Source organism: Austrofundulus limnaeus, unplaced genomic scaffold (assembly GCF_001266775.1).
Source record: "Austrofundulus limnaeus strain Quisiro unplaced genomic scaffold, Austrofundulus_limnaeus-1.0 Scaffold94, whole genome shotgun sequence".
NCBI lineage: Eukaryota > Metazoa > Chordata > Actinopteri > Cyprinodontiformes > Rivulidae > Austrofundulus > Austrofundulus limnaeus.
In genome coordinates this window covers 572432-593908 of record NW_013952496.1, presented here as the reverse complement: position 1 = coordinate 593908, position 21477 = coordinate 572432, and the positions used below count along the sequence as shown (strand labels likewise).

The 21477-nt window shown below is 38.1% G+C and overlaps 1 protein-coding gene across 1 annotated transcript in view; it reads right to left on the bottom strand.

Annotated features, from left to right (window-relative positions):
• The window catches only part of gbe1b (glucan (1,4-alpha-), branching enzyme 1b), a 123430-nt gene that overhangs the window by 68264 nt on the left and 33689 nt on the right, over window positions 1-21477 (bottom strand). The window contains exons 6-10 of the mRNA XM_014012748.1: window positions 19157-19247; window positions 16683-16892; window positions 1128-1243; window positions 597-724; window positions 219-317 (exon numbers count right to left, since the gene is read on the bottom strand). Coding sequence (XP_013868202.1) covers window positions 219-317; window positions 597-724; window positions 1128-1243; window positions 16683-16892; window positions 19157-19247 — 644 coding nt within the window. The remainder of the gene's footprint in view (window positions 1-218; window positions 318-596; window positions 725-1127; window positions 1244-16682; window positions 16893-19156; window positions 19248-21477) is intronic.

The window sequence follows — 21477 nt, the reverse complement described above, 5'->3', positions numbered from 1 at the left end:
CAAATAACTTCATTTCTGGACATTTATGGTTTGATTTCTTTGTATGTATGGATCACTTGGGTTGTTACCAACATCTGGTGAAAATTTCATGTCATTAGCACCTCTAGTAATATATTTACTGAGAAAAATGTTGACGTGTTCAATACTTATTTTACCCGCTGTAATTTGTAAAAACAAGAGTCCTAACCAGATGTAAAGTTTTCAGAAAGTCACTTTACCTGAATCCATTTGTCAGGAATTGCCATGGCCAGTCGATAGTCAAAGCCGAGTCCTCCCTCCTCCACTTTCCTGCAGAGAGCAGGCATTCCCGACACGTCCTGCAGAGAAGCCTCATCATCACTTATTGGTATGTCACAAATGCACAGTTTGTATGGTAAATTTTTATTATAAATTTTGACTTGCAAATTTTAAGTCAAAACCCACAGATTCTCTCTGTTTTTTTTACACTGACTTTTAATTACAGCAAAAAATAAATGTGTAAGCTGTGCCTGAGTAACAAGTGCTTTTCGTTAATAAAAAGCTGAGGGCGGTGAAACTGCAAAGCAGATGCTGAGTATGCATGCAGTGGAGTTTTTTTATTTATTTATTTTTTTTACCTCCGCAACAGTGATGCAGTCAGGATAAAGAGTATGGAGAATATGATTGGCAAGCATCAGGTACACCAAAGAGTCCTCATCCACGTGTAGGCCAAAGTATTCGCTGTAGTCTCCAGAGAAGCCTGTGCCTGAGGGTTCAAACACCCACACACAGTAAACAGTCATCCTGATTTCCACCGAAACTTTCTAACTGATCAGATTTTTATTTTATTTTATTTTTCTAACTGGTACCGTTTGCGCTTCATCTTTTAGACAAATTTCACACCTCTTAACAGCTTGTTATTATGCTAATTAACAAATGCTGGATTTTAATTCAGGGGTCTAATGGAATTAATTTACAAGGTTTCTTCTTGTTCTCATTTTGATAGAGTTGTGTTTTTCACATTTATTTCCAACTTAAAAAAAACGTTTAAAACAAATAGGTTCCTTAATCACAGAATAGACTGAATCCACCATTTAAACAACATCCAAATTCACCCCCAACCCTGATACGTCTGAGGCACAGACAGAGCTGTTGGCTCCAAGTCTTACCGATCCCATGATGATGGTACAGCATCGAGGTAATGCCGTCAAATCTGAAGCCATCAAAACGGTACTCCTCCATCCACCAGCGCAGGTTTGACAGCAAGAAACGCAGCACTTCCCAACTAATGAGACACACAAAAACACAAACACACACACACACACGCACAAAAGAAAAAAACTATTCAAGGTCAGATAAACAAGAAGCTGTGAATTATTCACACATCTCATCATGCAGTCTGGTCACCAGAGATTAATTTTCCCCGATACAGGACATTCACATCCTGATAACTGAAGCTCCATTATGTAGGAGATGGAGTGTCTGAGACAGCAGAGGGTGCTTTTATTAACTAAACTAGAGGGGACAATGTCTTTCACATATTGAGTTGTCATGATGAAAAATCTGTGACGTACTGTGCGGAGTACGGTTTCCAAAAGTCTCATCAGCTCGCTCGCATGACCACAGGTCGAGTGTTTAGTACAGAAAAAGCAGCATCCTTGTGAATTTGATGTGATGGGATTTTATACTACACTTGAGTAAACCAAGTATTTTATCTCCTGAGGATTAAATCAATCAGTTACTTGGATTTGCTCTGGCTTCAGTGTCTAATGAGCTCCTGTGTTCTTCATGCAAGAGAGACAATAAAGAAACCTGTTCGGGAAAACAATATGAGATATAACTTGGATAATAACCAGAGGTTTATAGTAACTAAGTACATTTGCTTTGATTTGTAATTTTATGAAGTATTTTTTAAATTAAATTGTTTTTTACTTTTATTTTGTTACATTTAAAACCTAAAAATGATACTTTTAAGCCTTTACTTTAAAATTTAACACAAAGTTACTTGTTACAAAATTAAATATGTTTGAACTCATCATGACAGGAGTTGTTTCTGCACTCTAACAAACGAAGTGTTGACTCAACCAAGTCATGTCAACTGGTTCCACTAAATCACAGGCAATATGCATATTTTCTAACGCATAAAGAAAATGTATATATTGCTACAATTTACTCAAATTGGTTCAGCAAATTCAACAGTTTATTTCTTAGAGAGTGTAAAAGTACTTTTAGTTTTACTTTTTCGATTTTTGTGGACTGTTTTGTGACTTACTCAAGTACTTTTCTCATCAGTCAAGTTTATTTTTACCACATTCATTTTCTGTTAAGATATTTTTACTTTTACTTATGGTAGTTATTTTTTTTCAAGTACTTGATAATAACCCACAATTCTGAACAAGTTAGGATGTTGTTTAAAATGTAAATTTATATCTAAAAGAATGATCCTTTAAATTTTATTTTGAATTTGATGGCAGAAACTCATCTAAAAAAATAAAATAAAACTGGAACAACATTCCTGTAACTGGTCTCTTCTCTTGACAGCGACAAAAATGTCCCAACTTTGTGAAATGTCTTGCCATAAAATTCAAAACTGCAGTACAAATTCTTAGTTTCAACATTTGATGTTTACAGAGCTCCAATATGAATAAAAAGAGGTTTTTTTAAATACATATTTTACACAACGTCCCAACTTTTTCAGGTTTCAGGTTGTAGTTTGACAGTTGTAAAAAAAAATAGGTTTTACAGCATACAAATGCTGAGTGCGCCTGCTGGCTGGACTGTGTTGGAGGAGGCTGAAGGAGGTGGATTCCATAAATGGCTCTAGTCCTCATCCCCTGACTGAAAGAGTCATCTAGTTCTGTACAGTCACTCAAGGCAAGAGTACATCGAGCACCTCAACTCTTCCCCATTTTAAAGCGTGTCACCATGGAAACATCGGCAAAAAAACTCAATATTTGGTCGTCTCCGTGCAGCTAGCGTAATGAGCACCAAATGAAACGCTGTACGCTGATGCAGTGCTCTAGGGCAGAAGCAAAGCACCAACGATGTGAGATAAATGACACGTTCAAGACGCTGATTAAGTGTGAACAACTGCTTCTGCTTAGTCTGAGAACTCAAATGCTAGGCCCCGACTCACTCAAACGACAGCAAAAATACGCATCTAAACAAGACAATACATAAAGATTGTTGTTAAAGAAATTTACATTTGTAGCAAGAAAAAAAAAACATTTTGACTCCTTTCTGTAAAATTCATGAATTATTTTATTATCTTAGCTACAAACCGGGCTCTGCTGACATTTAGTGGTTCATAAACAAATACTGAACTGTCGTTATTTATAGTACCCTGTTTCCTTTCAGAGCTGCAGACCAATGTGAGAAGTTCCTGTCAGACAGAAGCAGAGCAGAGGTAATGTTGCTGTGTCATAGGGAATATATTCACCTAGGCAAAAAAAAAAGTGAAACTATGGATGCAAAATATTGTGTTTGTGCCAAAATGAGACATGTAATATTTTCAACCTATGTTTGCCAATCGTTTCTCAAAATAAGAGCAATGGTGGGTACCAGCCCGCTAAAGCGCAAATCCGTGAATTGCGGGCCTGAATATTTCGTTTGCACTTTAGCGGTCTTACTAATTTTTATAATTCATAAGCGGATTTGCGCTTTCTAAAATTAAAATGCAGTACTGCTAATAAGTAATTATCTACCAGTCATCATCTTGAACAGCAGAAGGTATGACTGTCAATGAATCACAACACACGTGATCTATCCAACAGCACCCCTCCCAGATAAACACACTTATTGGAAATGTATACATCCTTGATGACTGTTGCTTTAGGTCACAGTTCTCATTTCCCACAATGCTTTGTGTCTGCTTACGTAGCAGGAAGGCAATGTTTAGAACTCCCTGTCCCAGCAAAAACAGTTAACATTTGTAATCCATACTAAAATTTTGTATGTATTGATTTATTTTACTTTACAATCGGAGCTCCTTTTTTTAAAAAAAATTTAAACACTGGAGCTCAATACTTGGTCGAAGTAATCGGCCAATGGGGTTACAGACTCAGAAATGATTTGAAGATGTTATACTGATAAAGACTGACATCTAGTGGTCAAATGGAGCAACTGTGCTTTCATTTCCCGTCACAAATCAAATCCGTCATGTACCCAGAATGCATCGCTTCAGTTTTCCAATAAACAGTTTTAAAATTACTTTATTGATGCTTCTTTAATGAAAAATCTAAAACAAAAGAAAAAGACAAAGAAGCAGCCGAACTAGCAATCCTCAACAACTTTTTAAAGAAGCAGCCGAACTAGCAATCCTCAACAACTTTTTAAAGAAGCAGCCGAACTAGCAATCCTCAACAACTTTTTAAAGAATCAGCCGAACTAGCAATCCTCAACATCTTTTAATTTTTACACCAGGAGCCAAAGTTCTGTTTCAGGAAATCACATCCCCAGCAATCAGCGGTTGTAGGATTAAGCTGTAAAAGGGTTCATACACCGGTAGTTGACAGTGTTGTGCATATATTGTAAATGAATTGTTGCCAACTAGTAAGTGTCAAATTGAACTTGCGCTTTAAAATTATCTTCCGCTAATATTTCTATGGCATAAATGCTTTTGAAGTTGCGGACCTAAATTATTTCATAAGCTCTTTAGAAGTTGTGGAGCTAATTTTTGGATTAGCGCTGCCCACCACTGAATAAGAGTTTTATTGTAAAACTCTGGAATGAAAGGCTGCGGGCGATATATTCAAAGATTTTTTTAAGGAAATTATTTTAGTTTTGAAGCCTCACTGAAGGACAGTCCATCAAGTTTTTTTTTCTTTAATGATGCAATGCTATGATACAAAAATTGGTGAAGCAGTGAAAAAGCACAGATTTATGTTTTGCCAACACTTCAGTAATATTTCAAACCACAAAACCCTTCCGGACCTTATACAAATCTCATTCTCAATGCTTCTTTGGAAAGTGTCAAAAATTTATCCTGGGCACTCAGCACTGAAGATTACATCCCTCTATGGCAGAAGACAAAAATCCCACAAATGCATTTAAATGTTTTCCCTCTTGTGCTCCATTCCTCGGGGATGACCAACACCGGCACTGTTTGACAGGTGTGAAGCTGCGCGTTACATCTGCGCCTCCTCCTTCCCTAGAGGACAAGAACAAGGGAGCCCGGCATATTCCGATATAGAAGCCTGGCTGGGTGGTCATGCAGACCCTGTGATAAATAGATTAGGTCCTCCACTTCACTGCGCAGAGCCAACAAAGGCTCAGACACAATGTATCCTCATGGGATGGAGATAATAGCCAGTGAGAGCCAGAGGCCCAAGATGAAACCATACTGCCACATTAGGACCCACAATGCCATTCATCATCAAGTCCAATTACAGCGAGAGAGGTACTGTAGATCTCTGCAGCAGATGCAACATGCCACTTATCTGCAGCTCCATGAAGTTATCAGTCGGTCTGCGGTGTTAATATAAAAGCAAATTACACATTACAGAATCCTCAGATCAAAGCTCTTCAATGACGGTGAAGCCTAGTTAGGAAGAATTAATAGAGTAAAGCTCTACTGGTGCTAGTAAAATAAGATAATCTATCTAATGTTCCTGTTTTGCCAGCAAGTCAATACAAGTTCATTCAAACGAACAATTTTCCCCTCGTTTGCTTTATATTTAGTTGTTCCTCATCCTGAAGATCACAACTATGCACCCCGAAAAGAAAAATGAGTGTTTCATTTCAGTTTCAAGCTAGCTGGAGGTAGCTAACAAATATCAGCACAAACTGTTTTTCTAAAGTCAGTTTTCCATTATGTTTCATGGCAACTTGTTATGATGAGAGAGGAAAAAAAAAGATTTAAGTTCTTGTTTTCACATCACCACAGCGAAGCCGCAGATAAGACCAAATAAATTCAAGAAGCTGACAGGTCATTCTGAAAGGAAGCGTGATGCTCAAACGACGATGTTAGACAGCCTGATGGATGGCAGGTGTTTGTTGAACAGAAAAGGACAAATGAGCTGCCTCTTTTAAAGTTCTCTTCACATTTTACAAAAAAATAAAATAAAAAAAGGCGCTGACAGAACCCTGAAACATAAACAAGTTTTACATTGTTTTGTTGAAGCTTGCATAATTTAATCATCACCTGCCGCCAAAAGTCGAAAGGGTGATGATGTTTTCGCCCGGGTCTATGCATGTGTGTACATTTGTCTGTAGCGTTAGCAAAATACCTCGTGAATAAGAAGATGAATTTTATTGATGCACTCAAAGAAATTATGCAATGTTCCTTTACGCTTGGACATTGTGGACATTTAATAGGTAAGTGCCGCATAGATGCCTTTATATTCTGTTTGGGTCATATTTTTCAGCCTGTTCAGTTTTTTTTTCCTATTTTCACTATTTGCGATGGAACTGCCAATTATGGTCTGGACTTACTAAGTACAATTTGGTGGACTTCTTTCTCCTCTGGCTCTGGCTCCAACATGTAAGTCTGGATGGACAAGTCTTCCCTTGTGGACATCTTTTCATTAATTTGTAAATAAAATGTTTCTGTATCTGTATAGTCATAAACCCGTCTATCAAACTAGAAAGGACCAATCTGGAAGTTGGAAGGGGGCGGGGTGTGAAGCATCTCGTTTGGATTTAAAGAGACAGCTTCAAAACGAGTTGATCTGAGACACACCTCAGAGAAGGGGCGGGACTTGTGGAGTTACAATAAGGAGGAATTCAGACCACAGCATTGCAGTTCCACTTTATATGGATCCCAACTGATTGATTATGAAGCATGATGTCTTCTTTAATCAAAATGGCTATAATTTGGTCCTTTCTCAAGAGAAGATGATTTTGGTTTAAACCTCTGGCATAAAAATAAGTGGGTGACATGCATTACTTTAAGGAATGCTAGACCTCTATAAATATGTAAACTTTAATTCTTTTGTTGCACACATCACTCACAAATCAATTCTTTGATTTTGTTATATTTATTGCAGTTTAAGAAATTCAGTATTTGCAAGCAACTTCTTATCTTTGTGTTAGAATTAATGTTACTGTGCACCTGTGTTAGTCAGTTAGATGTTGTTTGCTGAACTTGGACTAGAAAAACAAGTCTTTAAATTGTGTACTACCTGATGGCTGCCTTTCTGTATAACCTCAATGAGATGTCTGAAAGGCTGCCCCTGTATCTCTGTTCTTTATGTTAGATATGTGCTGTTTTGTCTGGCATTTTGTAAGCTGCCTGCCAGCTACCTGCCTTTTCTTGGCATTCTGAAAGAGCTATTCTGCCGCCTCTGACTGTTGGTATGTTAAGCAACCTGTAATTAGGATCACTTTGTACTCGCTGTCTTTCAGAAATCAACGACAGCCTGTCAAGCCTGTCGTATTTCTTTAGTGATTTCACCAATAGACAACATTTCAGCAGGGGTAGGACATCCAAGAGGTACATGCTTTTATGGGTAATTACTGAAGTTATTTAATTGATCATTTCGTGAGAAATTACTGACATGTCTCAAAAAAAAATACGTGGTTGTAATATTAACTAGCTAGTTAGACTGTGGATGTAAGCTTTGGTGTAAGAAGTCTTTTAGATTTTAGGCTTTTTGGGAAAAGCCGAGATGAGGGCTTGTGACTCATCCATCCATCTGTCCGTCCATCCATCCATCCATCCATCCATCCATCCATCCATCCATCCATCCATCCATCCATCCATCCATGTCCGGTCAAGAAAGCAGTATAGAAACCCAGACAGCTCTCTCCTCTGCAACACTCTTCAGCACCTATGGGGATCCCAAAGGCATTCTCAAAGAAGTTACACAATCTCTCCTGTGGTCAGGCACAGAATGGTCACCCCAACATGGTGGTAGGGTCTTCATGGATAAATACACTAAAATGCCAAAAGTATTTGCTCACCTATCCAAATGACTGTGCACCAGTGAAAAAAGCAAGGTCCATAAAGTCATGGATGGCAGAGTTTAGTGTGGATGAACTTGACTGGCCTGCACAGAGTCCTGAGTCCTGACCTTAACCCCATAGAACACCATTGGGATGAATTAGAGTGGAGACGGAGAGCCAGGCCTTCTGTCCAACATCAGTATGTGACCTCACAAATGCACTTCTGGAAGAATGGTCAAAAATCCCCATAAACACATGCCTGAACCTTGAGGACAGCCTTCCCACAAGACTTGAAGCTGTTCTAGCAGCAAAGCAGGGGCGGTTCTAGGGGTGGGGCCACAGGGGCATTGGCCCCAGCTGAAATCTGATTGGCCCCCTGAAGCCCTGAAGTGCCCCTGTCCTGTCAGTCATCTGTTCTTTGCCTGAGATTGTTGATAGTGTGTGCAGTTCCATGTCCAAACACTACTGGCGCTAATGAGTCAAATAGGAAAGTCCGGTATGAATCAATCTTACAGAAGTCATCCTCTCTTCTTAATAATATCTGAAAAAAAGTATTTCAACTGACAAATGATGGCTGCATTTTCTCATATGTTGTGAGTTTGAGAGCAATTTATCTATGTAGAGTAAAAATACATGTAAAATTGCTAAGGATAATTTACTGTTCAAGCTTTTTTAATTACATAACATTACAAGTGTTTGAACATTTGACTCGTAAAAGGTATACACCTTACCAAAACCAGGGACTTAAATGCAAGGATGCTGAACAAATACTTGGCCCCTTTATGAATATCGTGGCCCCTTGATGGACCCTTACTCTGAAAAATCCTGGATCCGCCAATGCTGCAAAGGGTGGACCAGCATCATATTGAACCCTGTGGATTAGGAATGGGACGTCACTTAAGCTCATAAGTGAGTCAAGGCAGGTGAGCGAATACTTTTGGAAATATAGTGTAGGTTCAACCACACACAACAGGCAACCTTGCCAGGAAATGAAAAACTGGGAGGGTGGAGCACGTTAATGGGAAAGGCTACAAAATCATTTCCAAGCGGCGTCATGTTCCTGTGACCACAGCTGCCAGTATTATTTTTTAAAAAAAGATTCATTTTTTTATTAGAATGTTAGGATGTAAACGCAAAAGGAAATGCAACCCTTGGTTAATCAGACAAATAGTGCGTATGTTCAAGTACATTCAAATTGAACTTCAAGGTAAATCATTTCTTATTTTAAATCATAATGAGCATCACTGAAGAAGGCGTAACTATTGACAGAAAAACACAAATAGCATGACAGGTTTTCACTAGCATGCACACAAACCTCACAGTTTTTTGCCCTGAAGTTAAAAAGATGGAGCTTTTTGGCTCCAGTCACACAGAAGAGTACAGATACATTTATCCATACCTTTACATAAACCATGTGGCTTGTTATAAGGCTCTCCGCGTGCAGATTTCTGATGACACAAACTGGCTGGTGAATCAATGTCAATTTATTTATATAGCATATAAAAGCAACAAAAGTTGACCAAAATGCTTCACAACTCAGCCAAATGAATAAAACGACACAGTAACACAGAAATGTTAACAAAAAGATAAATTTAAAATAGAGAAAAAGAACATTAAAAACATTAGCTTTAAAAGAATCTCAAACTCTACCAGAATGAAAGGCCAGGGAGTAAAAAAACGAGTTTTAAGCAGAGATTTAAAAGTCTCAACAGTCTCAGCAGTCCCAATGCTAAAAGGCAAACCATTCCAAAGGTTTGGGGCAGAAACTGCAAAGGCCCAACCATTAAATGCCAAATTCATGAAATCCATGAAGCAAATACAAAATGTTCGACTTCTCTGGTAAACTTTTATAAAATGGCAACATGTGTAATTTATTTGGTTAACGAAAAGTTTCGTGCACATTTCTGCTCGTTTCCTCCTCTGTTTTTCAGATGGTTTTTAAAAAAAAGGGCTGCAGGGTTTGAAGGGGAAATGAAGACGCCGAACTCCGTGTTCCTACCCACTGGCTCCTTCCAACACCTACTGGAGGCACAACATGCAGCTCCAACGAGCCACGGTAGCACACCTACTGCTAAGTTGAGCTCATTAGCTGAAGCTCACCAGAGGGGAAAAACTGTTTTTCCTATCCTGTGTGATTTGATGGTGTGGGGGGAAATAACTCTTGAGCACTAAATACAGAAATGACTGAAACTGGAATGAGCTAACTTTCAGTGTTTTACTTTATTCACTGATCACTGACACGGCAATGGCCTCACTTATAATCCAAAGTTGGTTTAAAAGTGTAAAAATACACATTCTCAGGTCAGTTTCTTACAAATAAAGTCCTGATAAATATCAGCAGGGTTTTAGGTCCTCGATTTTAACTGATAAAACCAATATAAAGCTCTCAACCAATAAAATAACTTATTACTTAGAAATGCTTTAGTCAGCCACCCTTTGTACCTTTTAACGAGTTGCAAAAATAGTCAAAGAAACATCCGTGCATTGGCAGAAGAAAACATTAACAAAGATTTGAATTGAATAAAAGCACATATATTGAATAATCTTGTCAAAGAGGGAAATATTGTGACTGGGTCCTCAAACACAGGGCTGATCTCTCAGCATGAGAACACGAAGTCTAAAAAAATCTTTTCAAAAGGTTGGCCCAGGGCCTGTTTTTCATATCTTAAGAATTCACATGAAGATTGATGAAAAATGGATGCAAATGATCCTGAGAGATGTGGGGGATTATAGAAAAAAGCCCACATCAAGCTCCTCAGAACGCTCAGTACTCACCACTCAAAGCACTGATCTGCAAAAGGGCTAAGCTTCTCTGGTTGCCAGCCCCCTACATGGAGAACTGTAGAGTCCATTCACTCACAAGGTGACTTTGACGTGTTTGAAAGAAACAATTTGAAATGAATAATGTAGACATCTACCAAGTTGTTTCTGCTTATCAAAGACAGGTAAATGTCTGCTGCAGTCGTTCATCTAGTCACAAACATCACATGTCCTGATGCATCTCGGTAATCCAGGTAGAAAAAAAATCAAAAAGAAAAAATAAGTAGGTCGTCTGAATGGGTTCTTCTTTAGTGAAATGTTTCGTCTCTCCTCCAAGAGACTTCCTCAGTCTGATGAGTTTCAGGTGAACTCAGCCTTATAAGCACTGCCTCCACATGGACAAACAGGTTAGTCACATGCAAAAGAGGGTCATCGCCTAACAATAGGCTTGATTGGCTCTATTGTTCATAGAGGGTCATGTGCCCCATCATCTGACTTATTGGTTTGGATGCTTCGGCTGTGGGTATTTGGTGTTTTGTTATGTGTGTGTAGTGAGTGCAAGTGGGGTTCAACATCCCCTTGTTTTTGTCTCTCTTTCCCTATTTGTGTTAGGTATCGTCGTATCCCCAAAGATAGAATAAAAACAAAGAGAAGATATATTTAATTTTACTTGCTGCAGATGGAAGAAAGGCAGTGGTGTTTATGCATGTGTGCATGTGTGTGTTGTGTTAACATAATATCTAATGAACCACTTAACAGATTTTTGTGAAACTATCAGGAAGTAAATATTGGATCTGCTGCAACAGTTTAGTAAAGACCCTGTCACACAATGACATTTTATACAAATTTTTCCAATTTATGAAATTTGTTTTTTGTCTAAATTACTAATAGATCAATTTATTAGCATTACAGTACGTACACACCTAAAAAAAAGCTTCCAGTTGATTTTTTAAATTCCATCTTCAACATAGACGTTTTTAAAATGTTCATAGGTTTGCATAAGTTGTGTGACAGGACCTTAACTTTCACAACCACCAAAATGGCTGTATTCAGACAATTTGACAGATATTTAGCATCAATGTTGTGAGTTAGTAGCTGTGGCTCATTCCCAACTTATAGGCCAAGACCTAAATGTTCGCATGTGATCCACTTTTAAAACTTTGCCAACAATTACTGCAGTCAGCTGTTTATCAAATTATCTTACGAATCTCTGGACAGATTTTAATGAACCTTTAAACAAGGAATCATTGGATGCACATTTATGACTGATAACACTTTGAAGTCAAACCAATTTGAGATGACTACCACAGCTAACCAACATTTGCAAACACAATGACAATGATTAGTAAAGTTTGACAAAAACAGCTAGAATGCTGTCCCTTATGTTATGATCTTAGTTAAACACTGTGGCAAAATAGATGGCAGGTGATACTAGTTTCTACAAAATCTTTTTGGCCTTTTTTAATACCGTATAAATTATCCTAAAACACAACATTTAGGTTTAGGAAGCCACGTTTTCTGTCCTCAGGTAGAGGGACTGAACAGTGTTCAAACTATTTAATTTGTATTCAGCATCCAAAAAAATAAAAAATAAGAAATAAAAATAAGAAACCTAACTCTAGCATTTCTATCACCTAGAACCAATGTTTGCCAAGCTAGATAACAGTGAATGCCAACGCATTTGACTCAGAGACGACTCAACTTAACAAATTGGATGGCAGGAATCTATTTAAATGGCATTCTCCAGGTCTGTGTTGAATGTTTTATGAGGAAAAGCTGAAGTGGAAAACAAAGCAACAGAAAAAAGGAGCTTCCTGATAAACACACAGCAGCACAAACAGAGCAGAGGAGGCAGCAAGAAGAAAAACTTAAAAAAAGCATAGATACAGTATATAGCAATAATAAAAAGGTCAAAATCTGTATCAGCCAGCCTCTGTCAAAATAATATGAACATCATGGTCAGATATTTATGGCGTACAGAAAGAATGTTTGAATACAGACACACTGTTTCAACACTTGGTTCACAGTTTGCCTCTGAGGTTCATTCCTCTCTAAAGAGTTCCAGAAAGCTCAACACATACAACATGTCCAAACATCCTGTGACAGGCAAAGCAGACAAATGAACTAGCGATGACATTGCCGTGGTCCTTTGGGTTTTTACAAATGACTCCTCATATGCCTCCCAGTCGGAGCATATGTCTGCACTACGTCTAATGAGTGCTTCTGATACGAAGACGGCTCAATAACTAATGAAAGAACCACCTTGTTCTCTTAATATAGCCCGCATGCCTCTGACACTAAGCATTGTATAATGTATTGGAAACTGCACCACAGTGATGCGCACTTATTAAAAGCAAGTTCAAAAAGGCATTTGATAGACTCAACAGTGTCTGTTCCTCCCTTAATGCGAGCTGGGAATATTTTCTGGGTACAGATGCAGGAGAAACACCTAATTAACAGGCCCCGCAACAACAAGCAGTCAGAAGTTTTGGTGAATATTTAAAGATAAAAACAGCCCTCCGATTGATGGGATTTTATCATTTTTGACACTCTTAAATTTAGCTTGGATATAAAAATGATCAAGTTTAGCCAGCTTTTAGAGTAAATTCATTATTCATAGTGCATTAAAATTCAACACCTGCTAGGGCATGTGTAAAAAAAAAAAAGATAAAAGTCAAAATCATTGGAAACTTAAATTCGCAATTAAAAGCCTATTCTGGACATCGGGTTTGTCAGATTGACAGTCAACGGGACTTTGTGGGCATTTTGTTCAGAGAAATAATGTGTCATCTTTATGATTCTATCATGCCTTTGACCTTCAACATATCGCTCTGGATCAAACTGTCTGGGAGAGGATACAGAGTGGGATGTCAGCTCCCATTTGGCCACATTTATCAACCTGTTTAAATATTGCTCATTTTCATTTTACATCATGAACCACAGTAAAACCTCACTGCTCATTTCAACTTCTGATGCAACCAGGGAGCATCCTAAATGTCCTTCAGGAGTTGAATGCAATATGTAACATTAAATTGCTGCTCTTAATCCCAGCTGCAAGAACATAATTGAGGAGTTGAAATTGCAGCAATCAATGGGTAGATCCGTGTATTGTGCTTAAAAGCTTAGAAAAAAATGACTTAATTACAATAAAATTCTAGCAATATTAAGAGGAAGAAAATGGTAAAGGAAACCTTATGTAATGTGTTAATGCAGATATAGCAATTTGATTAACAATGGCACTGAAAACTCTTCATTTGATGGAAAAAATGTTTTTCAAGTTTTTGATACTAATGTAAAAATAACTAGAAATTTACAGGCATTGCTATGCATGTGGATAAATCAGTAAAAATGTTTCTTCGCATAGAAATAAAAAAATGTTTAAAGGGGACCAAATATTATAATATAATTCACTTTTTTCAGGGTTTTTTTTTTTTTACTTACATTTGGGTCTGTACTGCTTCTAAAAACAGTCCAAGCATTAAAATAATGCACTCAGAGGTATTTTTACTATAAGTAAATGTATTTTTCTGTGTCTTGAAACGACCTGTTTTCAAACACCGCTACTTGTGATGTCACAAGTCGCACTCCAGCCCACCTCAACCTGAGCCAGGTTCATCTCTTAATAAACTAGCCAGAAAAAAAAGTCACTGATGACGAAGAAATAAATAAACTAATAATATTTGGTTTCGCTTTCTACTGAAGTGATAAAAATAAATAACCCAAGCAGAGACTCTGCCCACTTCTTCACAGGACGTTTCTGATGTTTTACAACAGTCATGGAGAACAGAGATGTGTGGATTAATTTTATTTTTATTTAATTTTGTTTTTATTTTTGATGGCAGTGTTCTAGCAATATTAAAGAAAGTTTGTGTAAATAATTTCACCAGGAACCACTTTGGAAAAATAGTACTTTCAACTGAAAAGAAACTGAAAGGAAACTCAAAGTAAACTTCTGAGGGGGGCGGAGCTAACGTAAACAAAAGTTTGAGGAGGGGTACTATAGCAACTTATGCAAAGCAGCAGGTTCTGAAGAGAGCTGAAGAACTGGCAGAACTGAAAAGGTGAAATTTCATTATCTGATATTAATTTTGTGAATTAAATCCAATGAACATGTTTTGTAGAGCCCACAGATGGATCCTAACTTGTTCTAGGACCCCCATTTTAGGTCTCCTTTAAAAAAGGTAAAGGGTAAACAAAATATCCTCCCTGTCCAAATATGTGTCAGAGAGTTTGACATATGGGTCGTGGGAGAGTCTCTGCCTCAAGTGGAGGAGTTTAAGAATCTGGGTGTCTTGTTCATGAGTGATGGTAGGATGGAGAGGAAGATGGATTGACGGATTGGGGCCTCTTCCTCAGTAATGAGGGTGTTGCTTCGGTCGGTCGTGGTGAACAAAGAGCCGAGTAGAAAATCAAAGCTCTCAATTTACTGGTCTGTCTTTGTTCCAACCCTCACCTATGGTCATGAGGCCTGGATCATGACCGAAAGAAAGAGATCCCGGATATGTAGGCAGGCCGGGCTCAGCCTTAGAGAGGGGGAGGAGCTCCGTCATCCAGGGGAGCTCACCACTGCTCCTCCACGTTGAAAGGAGTCAGTTGAGGTGGTTCGGGCATCGAAGGATTATGTATCCTCTCTGGTCTGGGAACACCTCGGAGTCCCCCAGGATGAGCTGGAAAATGTCACTGGGGAGAGGAATGTCTGGGTTTCTCTCCTGCACCTGTTGCCTCCGCGACCGGATACAGATAAGCAGAAGAAGATGGAGATGATATTTCCTTAAAGCTGTTGGCCTGGAAACAATTCTGGACTTTCAATAACAGAGTTGATGGTTCAGTTCCAGCTTTACTCACCATTTCATCCTCCAGTGCTCCAAAAAGGGAACAGTTTATCTAAATGGGACCTGATTGGTTAAAATAAAAAAGGTTGCACAGCAAAAAAAAAAAACTGGTTTTGCTTAAACTGCTACAATTAACATTATCCTTTTAACCCTGTTTAATCAAAAACCTGGCAACTTCCACAGTGGGGGGCTTAGTTCTCGTTCCTGTTTGCTTCTTGTTGGGTTTTACTAAAATAAATTATTCATAATGGAACACAGTTTGCACAGAAAGCAAAGTGCTTCTCTACAGCAGAGAGCTGTTTTAAACACAATGGCCCTAAAATGCTGCTGATTAAGCTGATTGTTCTAAATTACCTGAATTTGTTAGCTATTTGTCATTTTTATTCAGAATACTTAAAAAAGGTAGTAAAACAGTAACATGTATTTTTTTAACTTTTATTTTTTTACTTTTGAAAAAATAATTGTGTTTTGTAAAAATAAAAATACAAACATAAACCTAAACAACTTAATGTATTTCAATGTATATTTGACTTGGATAAAGTTTATGAATTTTACCATGAATGTCCATATGTTGTAGGTGTTGTAGGAGGTAGGATGAGGACACATTTCTATGGCTTTCTATATTTATTGACACTAAAGTGGTGTTTCCATTCAAATTTGAGCAAATGTTTAAAGTGTAAAAAAAAAAGAGAAAATGTGAATCAGACGTGTTTCTGTCAACTGGCTTGAAACAAATCAACCAGCCAACACAAAGTGTAATTATATCAGATGTTGATGTTATGTGTGGCTGTCATAAACAGGAAGTAAAGTCACAAACTCACAGGGACTACACGGGACAATAGAGCAAATGTTTTGCTACCATCAGGAAAGTTGTAATTATTTTGACTTAACTATTACTGGTTATGTTACATGCGGTCTAGAGATGTAGAAAAGAAAATGCAATTCTTCAATTTTACAAAATTGATTAAGTTTTTGCGAATTTCTCCATTTCCATGCAGCTTTTCTATTTGTAACAATTATATACACAACAAAGAACAAAAAAACAAAAACATGCAGTCAAAATAAAATCAAATGAACTGAAAGGTAACAGAAGAAGAACAAATCTTATAATATCTGCCCCTTTATTGTAGTGCTTTTAAGCAAGCGATGTATATAAATAAAAGCACAATGCAGTTTCTTTTTTTTTTTTTTTACAAATATACACACAGATAAGCTCCAGTACCTACAGCAGAGTTAAATCAAATTTACCTGGAGTAGTTGAAGAGGCGGCTGTCCCACAGAAGGTGCTCCCCTCTGGGTGGGGAGTGAAAGAAGCACGAGTCGGACCCATCGAAGCGATTAAGGCCGTCCTCTGTGTTCTTAGAGGCATGACTATGAACCACGTCCAGCAGCACCACAATGCCCATGGAATGAGCCACATCAATCAGCTGCTTCAGCTCCTCTGGAGTGCCATAGCGGCTGCATGGACACAAGACAGATGTGTGGATTAAATGGACACAAACTCTGCAGTTTGCACAAGCACCTTAATCGCGCTAAAAATCTGCTTCATAACACAACCTAACTATAATTTTATTGTGCTACTAATCTCAATTAATCTTTTATAATCTTAGTTTCATATAATTTCATTTTTTTTGCATTAGGATCCTACAATTATTATGGTAACAATTAAATCCATAATGTACATTACAAAGCACAAGCTTAAGCACATTTATATTCATTTTCCACACATCTAAAAAAACAGGTTTTCAAAACACATTATGTAACAGATTTTGTGCTGTATTGATCCTTTTTGTTTCAACATCTCATACTACCCAGCAGCATCCCTTCTGCCCTTCAAACTATCAAAAATTCAGCTGGAGCCCAAAAACAGGACACACAGGATTACCTCTTATCCCAGTATTCAACCAATAAGGCTCTGAACTACACTTTGAGATTAATCAAGGGTGAAATTGCGATGTATAGCCTCCACTCAGTAGTTTATGCTCCACTCCAAGTAAGGAAGAAGAATCTCTGAAAGAAGATAAATACCCACACTGGTCCAGCTTTATCTCTGATTCCCTCCACTCTATGGATTAACAGAAAATGTATTTACGGAGAGATTATTGATGTTGTCAGACTGCCTAACCTTGATTTTGAGGTGACTGTGTTGAAGTTGCTCACTCAGTTTATGACAGCACACATTTATAGATGCTACAGATAAATAAAAAAAAAAACGGTGAAAATGGTGTAAATGGGGAAACATGGCAAAAAATACATCTTTAAGTTATAATCCCTTATAGTTCAATCCTGGTTGATATGTTAAGGCCTGTGGTTGCTGAGGCAGGTCATGGATCTCTATAGTGTAGCTGAACAAACAGGGGCTGAGAGGATATATCTCACTGCATTCGTTTATTTTCTATTTTATTTCACTTTTAGGGAAGAAAAAAAATGAATGGGACAGACGGCATTGTTGTTCAACGTGGTAATTTCTGAATTAATGCACACGCATTGTCTGCCAAATGATATGAAATGTGCATATGGATGAGCTTCTGTCCTATGCACGGGTATACAATGCTTTTGGAAACCCAGTGAATACTAATTGCGTTGCTGCAGCTGAAACACTGCAGAAAATAAGCACCCTGACTTATTACATTACAGTTTGTAAACAATACAAAGGAGGGACAGTTGGTACAAAGGTTTTAAAATGGTGCAACAAAATGCTTTAGAGTTAAAAAAAACACTTTTACAATTACTTTTATTTGTGTCAATTAAAAAGGCAAAGTGGGCAAGCAGAACAGAAATTTAAATCAAAATTATACTTGGTAGAAAAAAAAGTTTTCATGTCGCATGTCAGAATCCAAAGCAGGACTGAGCACATCAACAAGACAAGGTAGTTACAACGCATCAGCGAGGTCTCTTTCAGGCAAAGATTTCACAGCAGACCGGGGTTTCCACGCACTGATCAGGCAGTTTTGAAGAATCACAAAGAGACAGGCAACGTTGAGGACCAAAGACTCAGCGGTCGGCCACGAAACCTTAGTGCGGCAGATGAAAGACACATCACGCTTACTCCTTTTCAAAACCAGAAGAAGTCCAGCAGTGCCATCCATTTAAGACTGACAACAAACTGTGGGACAGAACACCCATCTACTGTCCGGCTAAGTCTGGTCAGGTGTGGTCTTCGTGAAAGAATTTCAGCCAAAAAGCCCATACCCCCAAAGTGGAAGCAAGACAAAGCAGAACAGATACACATGAAAATATAAAAACTGGGGTGCAGAAAAAAAAAACAGCAGGTTTTTTCAGACCGATGAATCAAAATGCTAAATATTTGTCTGTAGTGCACAGAAGTTTGTCGAAGAGCTTGATGTGGGTTTCCTGCATGTTTAGGGCTGTAATTCAGCAAAATAAGTTTGGCATTTAGAACAACGCACTTAACCATCATGCAATACCAGTGGGGAAGTGAATGACTCGCCCAATATGTATTTTACAGAAAGACAACCCCGTACTTACGGCAACGGTCATTTAGAACCATTTTCGGTGTAAACTGAGATTAGAAGTGATGGCGTGACCTGCAGAGCCCTAATCTCAACATCAATGAGTTCAGGATTACATAAAGATATGTGACCAGCCTGCACCCAAAAGAACATCTGTGGTTAGCTCTTCAAAACGTTTGGAACCACCTGCCTGCAGAGCTCCTTAAAAACTGTGTGCGATAAACAAAACAGATATTTGAGAATGTTTACCTGGAAGCAGCAAAGAAACTTGTGATCTGATACCCAAAGCTTGCATAGTAGGCATGTTCCATGATAGCCATCAGCTGAATACAGTTGTAACCTGATGAAGAGGAGACAAAAATGATTAGAATGTCTTTTTTTTTTTTGCAATATTATGGAACTAATCTTGTCTAACTGATGCATTGATGATTTTCAGATTTCACCTGCAGGTAAACAAATGAATGTGCACAATTCAGTTTTGGGGTCAGCACCAATCATAACGTACACTTAGCATCATGAGAATGGATGCAACCAAGTCAGTTTTACAGATACTGAGATAAAAATGGGGTGGTAGTAGCTGTGAGTCATCTTCATCACATTTTCCAAACACTAACTTGGACATCTTTGTTTAAACCATGGCTGTTACAATAAAATTTTCACGGGTTACTACGTGGATTTGACTGAAACTTTCAAAAAGTAATCACTGAGTGTGCAGCTACAAGTGAGTAAGTTTTTGAGTCAACCTAATTAAAAATGGCCACCATAGTTAACTAAAAGTAAATAGCTTTAGAAAAAGTAAATAAAATGGTCATACAGTGTTTATATCTTATTTTATTTTTCATAATTTAGTACCTGTAGAGTCATCCACGATATGCACAGATAGCTAGCATATCCCACAAAATCATGAGATTAAGCATAGGATCATTAGGTTATATGGTTATAACTCATTTCTCATCAGAAGGATTTTAGTTTAAAACTCGAGCATGAAAGCATCCAATTCATCAAGGAACACCAGAGTTATAATAAACATGGTTTGAATATGAAGAGCAAAATGAAACAGTGTTTAACATGCTGGATCTTTTTAGTTATTACATCTCTTGCACTTAGAATAGGTGATGAATAAAGACTGTTTTCTTTTTTTTTCTTTGTTGGGTGAGTGGGTGTGTTAGTTTAGAACAGACACTATTTGACAACTTTTAAGCCTTGATTCTATTTGACCTGTGTCAGTCGTCGTATTAACGAGCTCCAGGCATTCCCTCTTTGACACCAGCTTTAGTACCTAAGAACAAGCCGTGGCAAAAGGGAAACACTGTCTATTAGAGTTAGGAGGTCATGTACAACATTTCAAAAAGACCTAGAAAAACTGCCTCTATGAATAAGAGAACAACAGGCTTCTAAAGTGCCACTGAGCACTCCAGTGGGAGGCCCCAAGGTTCTTCTATTGTTGTGTGAAACAGAATTATTTATATATATCTTTTTAGGCTAGAGAGAAAACTAAAAAGAAAAAAAAAACGGGGAAAAAACTGCCTCTGAAGAAGTGTGACAAAGCACTGGGGTGAGAGGAAGTTTCTCTTTTTATATTTATATATGTACACTCTCCTCAGTCAAGAAAATGAAATGGCAGGCAGAGTCAGTCATCACTGGAGACAGTGAAATTTAGCCTCCTAGAGAATCCTATTGTGCAAAATCCCTGAGCTCCTGCAGGTAGATTCTTTGACAGCACTTATTCTGGCACTTTTCTTTTTGACTAAACAAGATGATACACCCAGGAAAACAGCATTTATCACGTCTCCTAGTACGCTGTGCCAGACAGATCCATGCCTTTTAATGAAGTCAGGGCAACATTCAATTCAAAATAAGGCAACAACTCTTACACCGAGTAGTTAAATCATTACAAACTACTGTCCTATCATGCTAGTTAGTTGAATATAATGATTTGATACACGGCTGAATCATTAAAAACATTAAACATATACTATTACTGTAATTTCCAGACTATGAGCCACTACTTTTTATGCCTTTGCTCTTTGGTTGTTGTTAGAACAAAGTTGAGGTGTCCATACAGACAGCACAGCAACAGCAGCTATCTCTTTACCTGAGCAAGTACAACACCTGTTTCAGATGCATGTACCTCCACACATCTCTTTGTACAAAGCATCTGAGGAGGACTGGAAAGGCATGGGTAATGTTGTCCGTTTGGGGCAATCAGCTACAGATTGGGACAGACGGCCGGCACACACCCTCATGGAGAAAAGATGAGTGAAAAACACACACACACACACACAAGAGTTTTTATATGTTCTGTGAATGAAGCTTTTCTTTTTCTTTTGTCGAGCAGAACCATTACTGCTCTGAAATTATAAAACCCTGGCAAAATTTAATGTTGACCTGTACTGCCTTGGCATAATTTTTGGTCCTATAACACTTTTTGTTGTTTCTGTTTTTTTTTCTATGAGGAATATGGCCTCTGCCTTCCGGTTTTGTCTGGGGCCCCTCCCGGACTGCGGGGTGCAGTAAAGCTGGCTGCCAGAATGGATGCTTCGTCCCGGGGTTTGGGGAGGGGGGTGCAG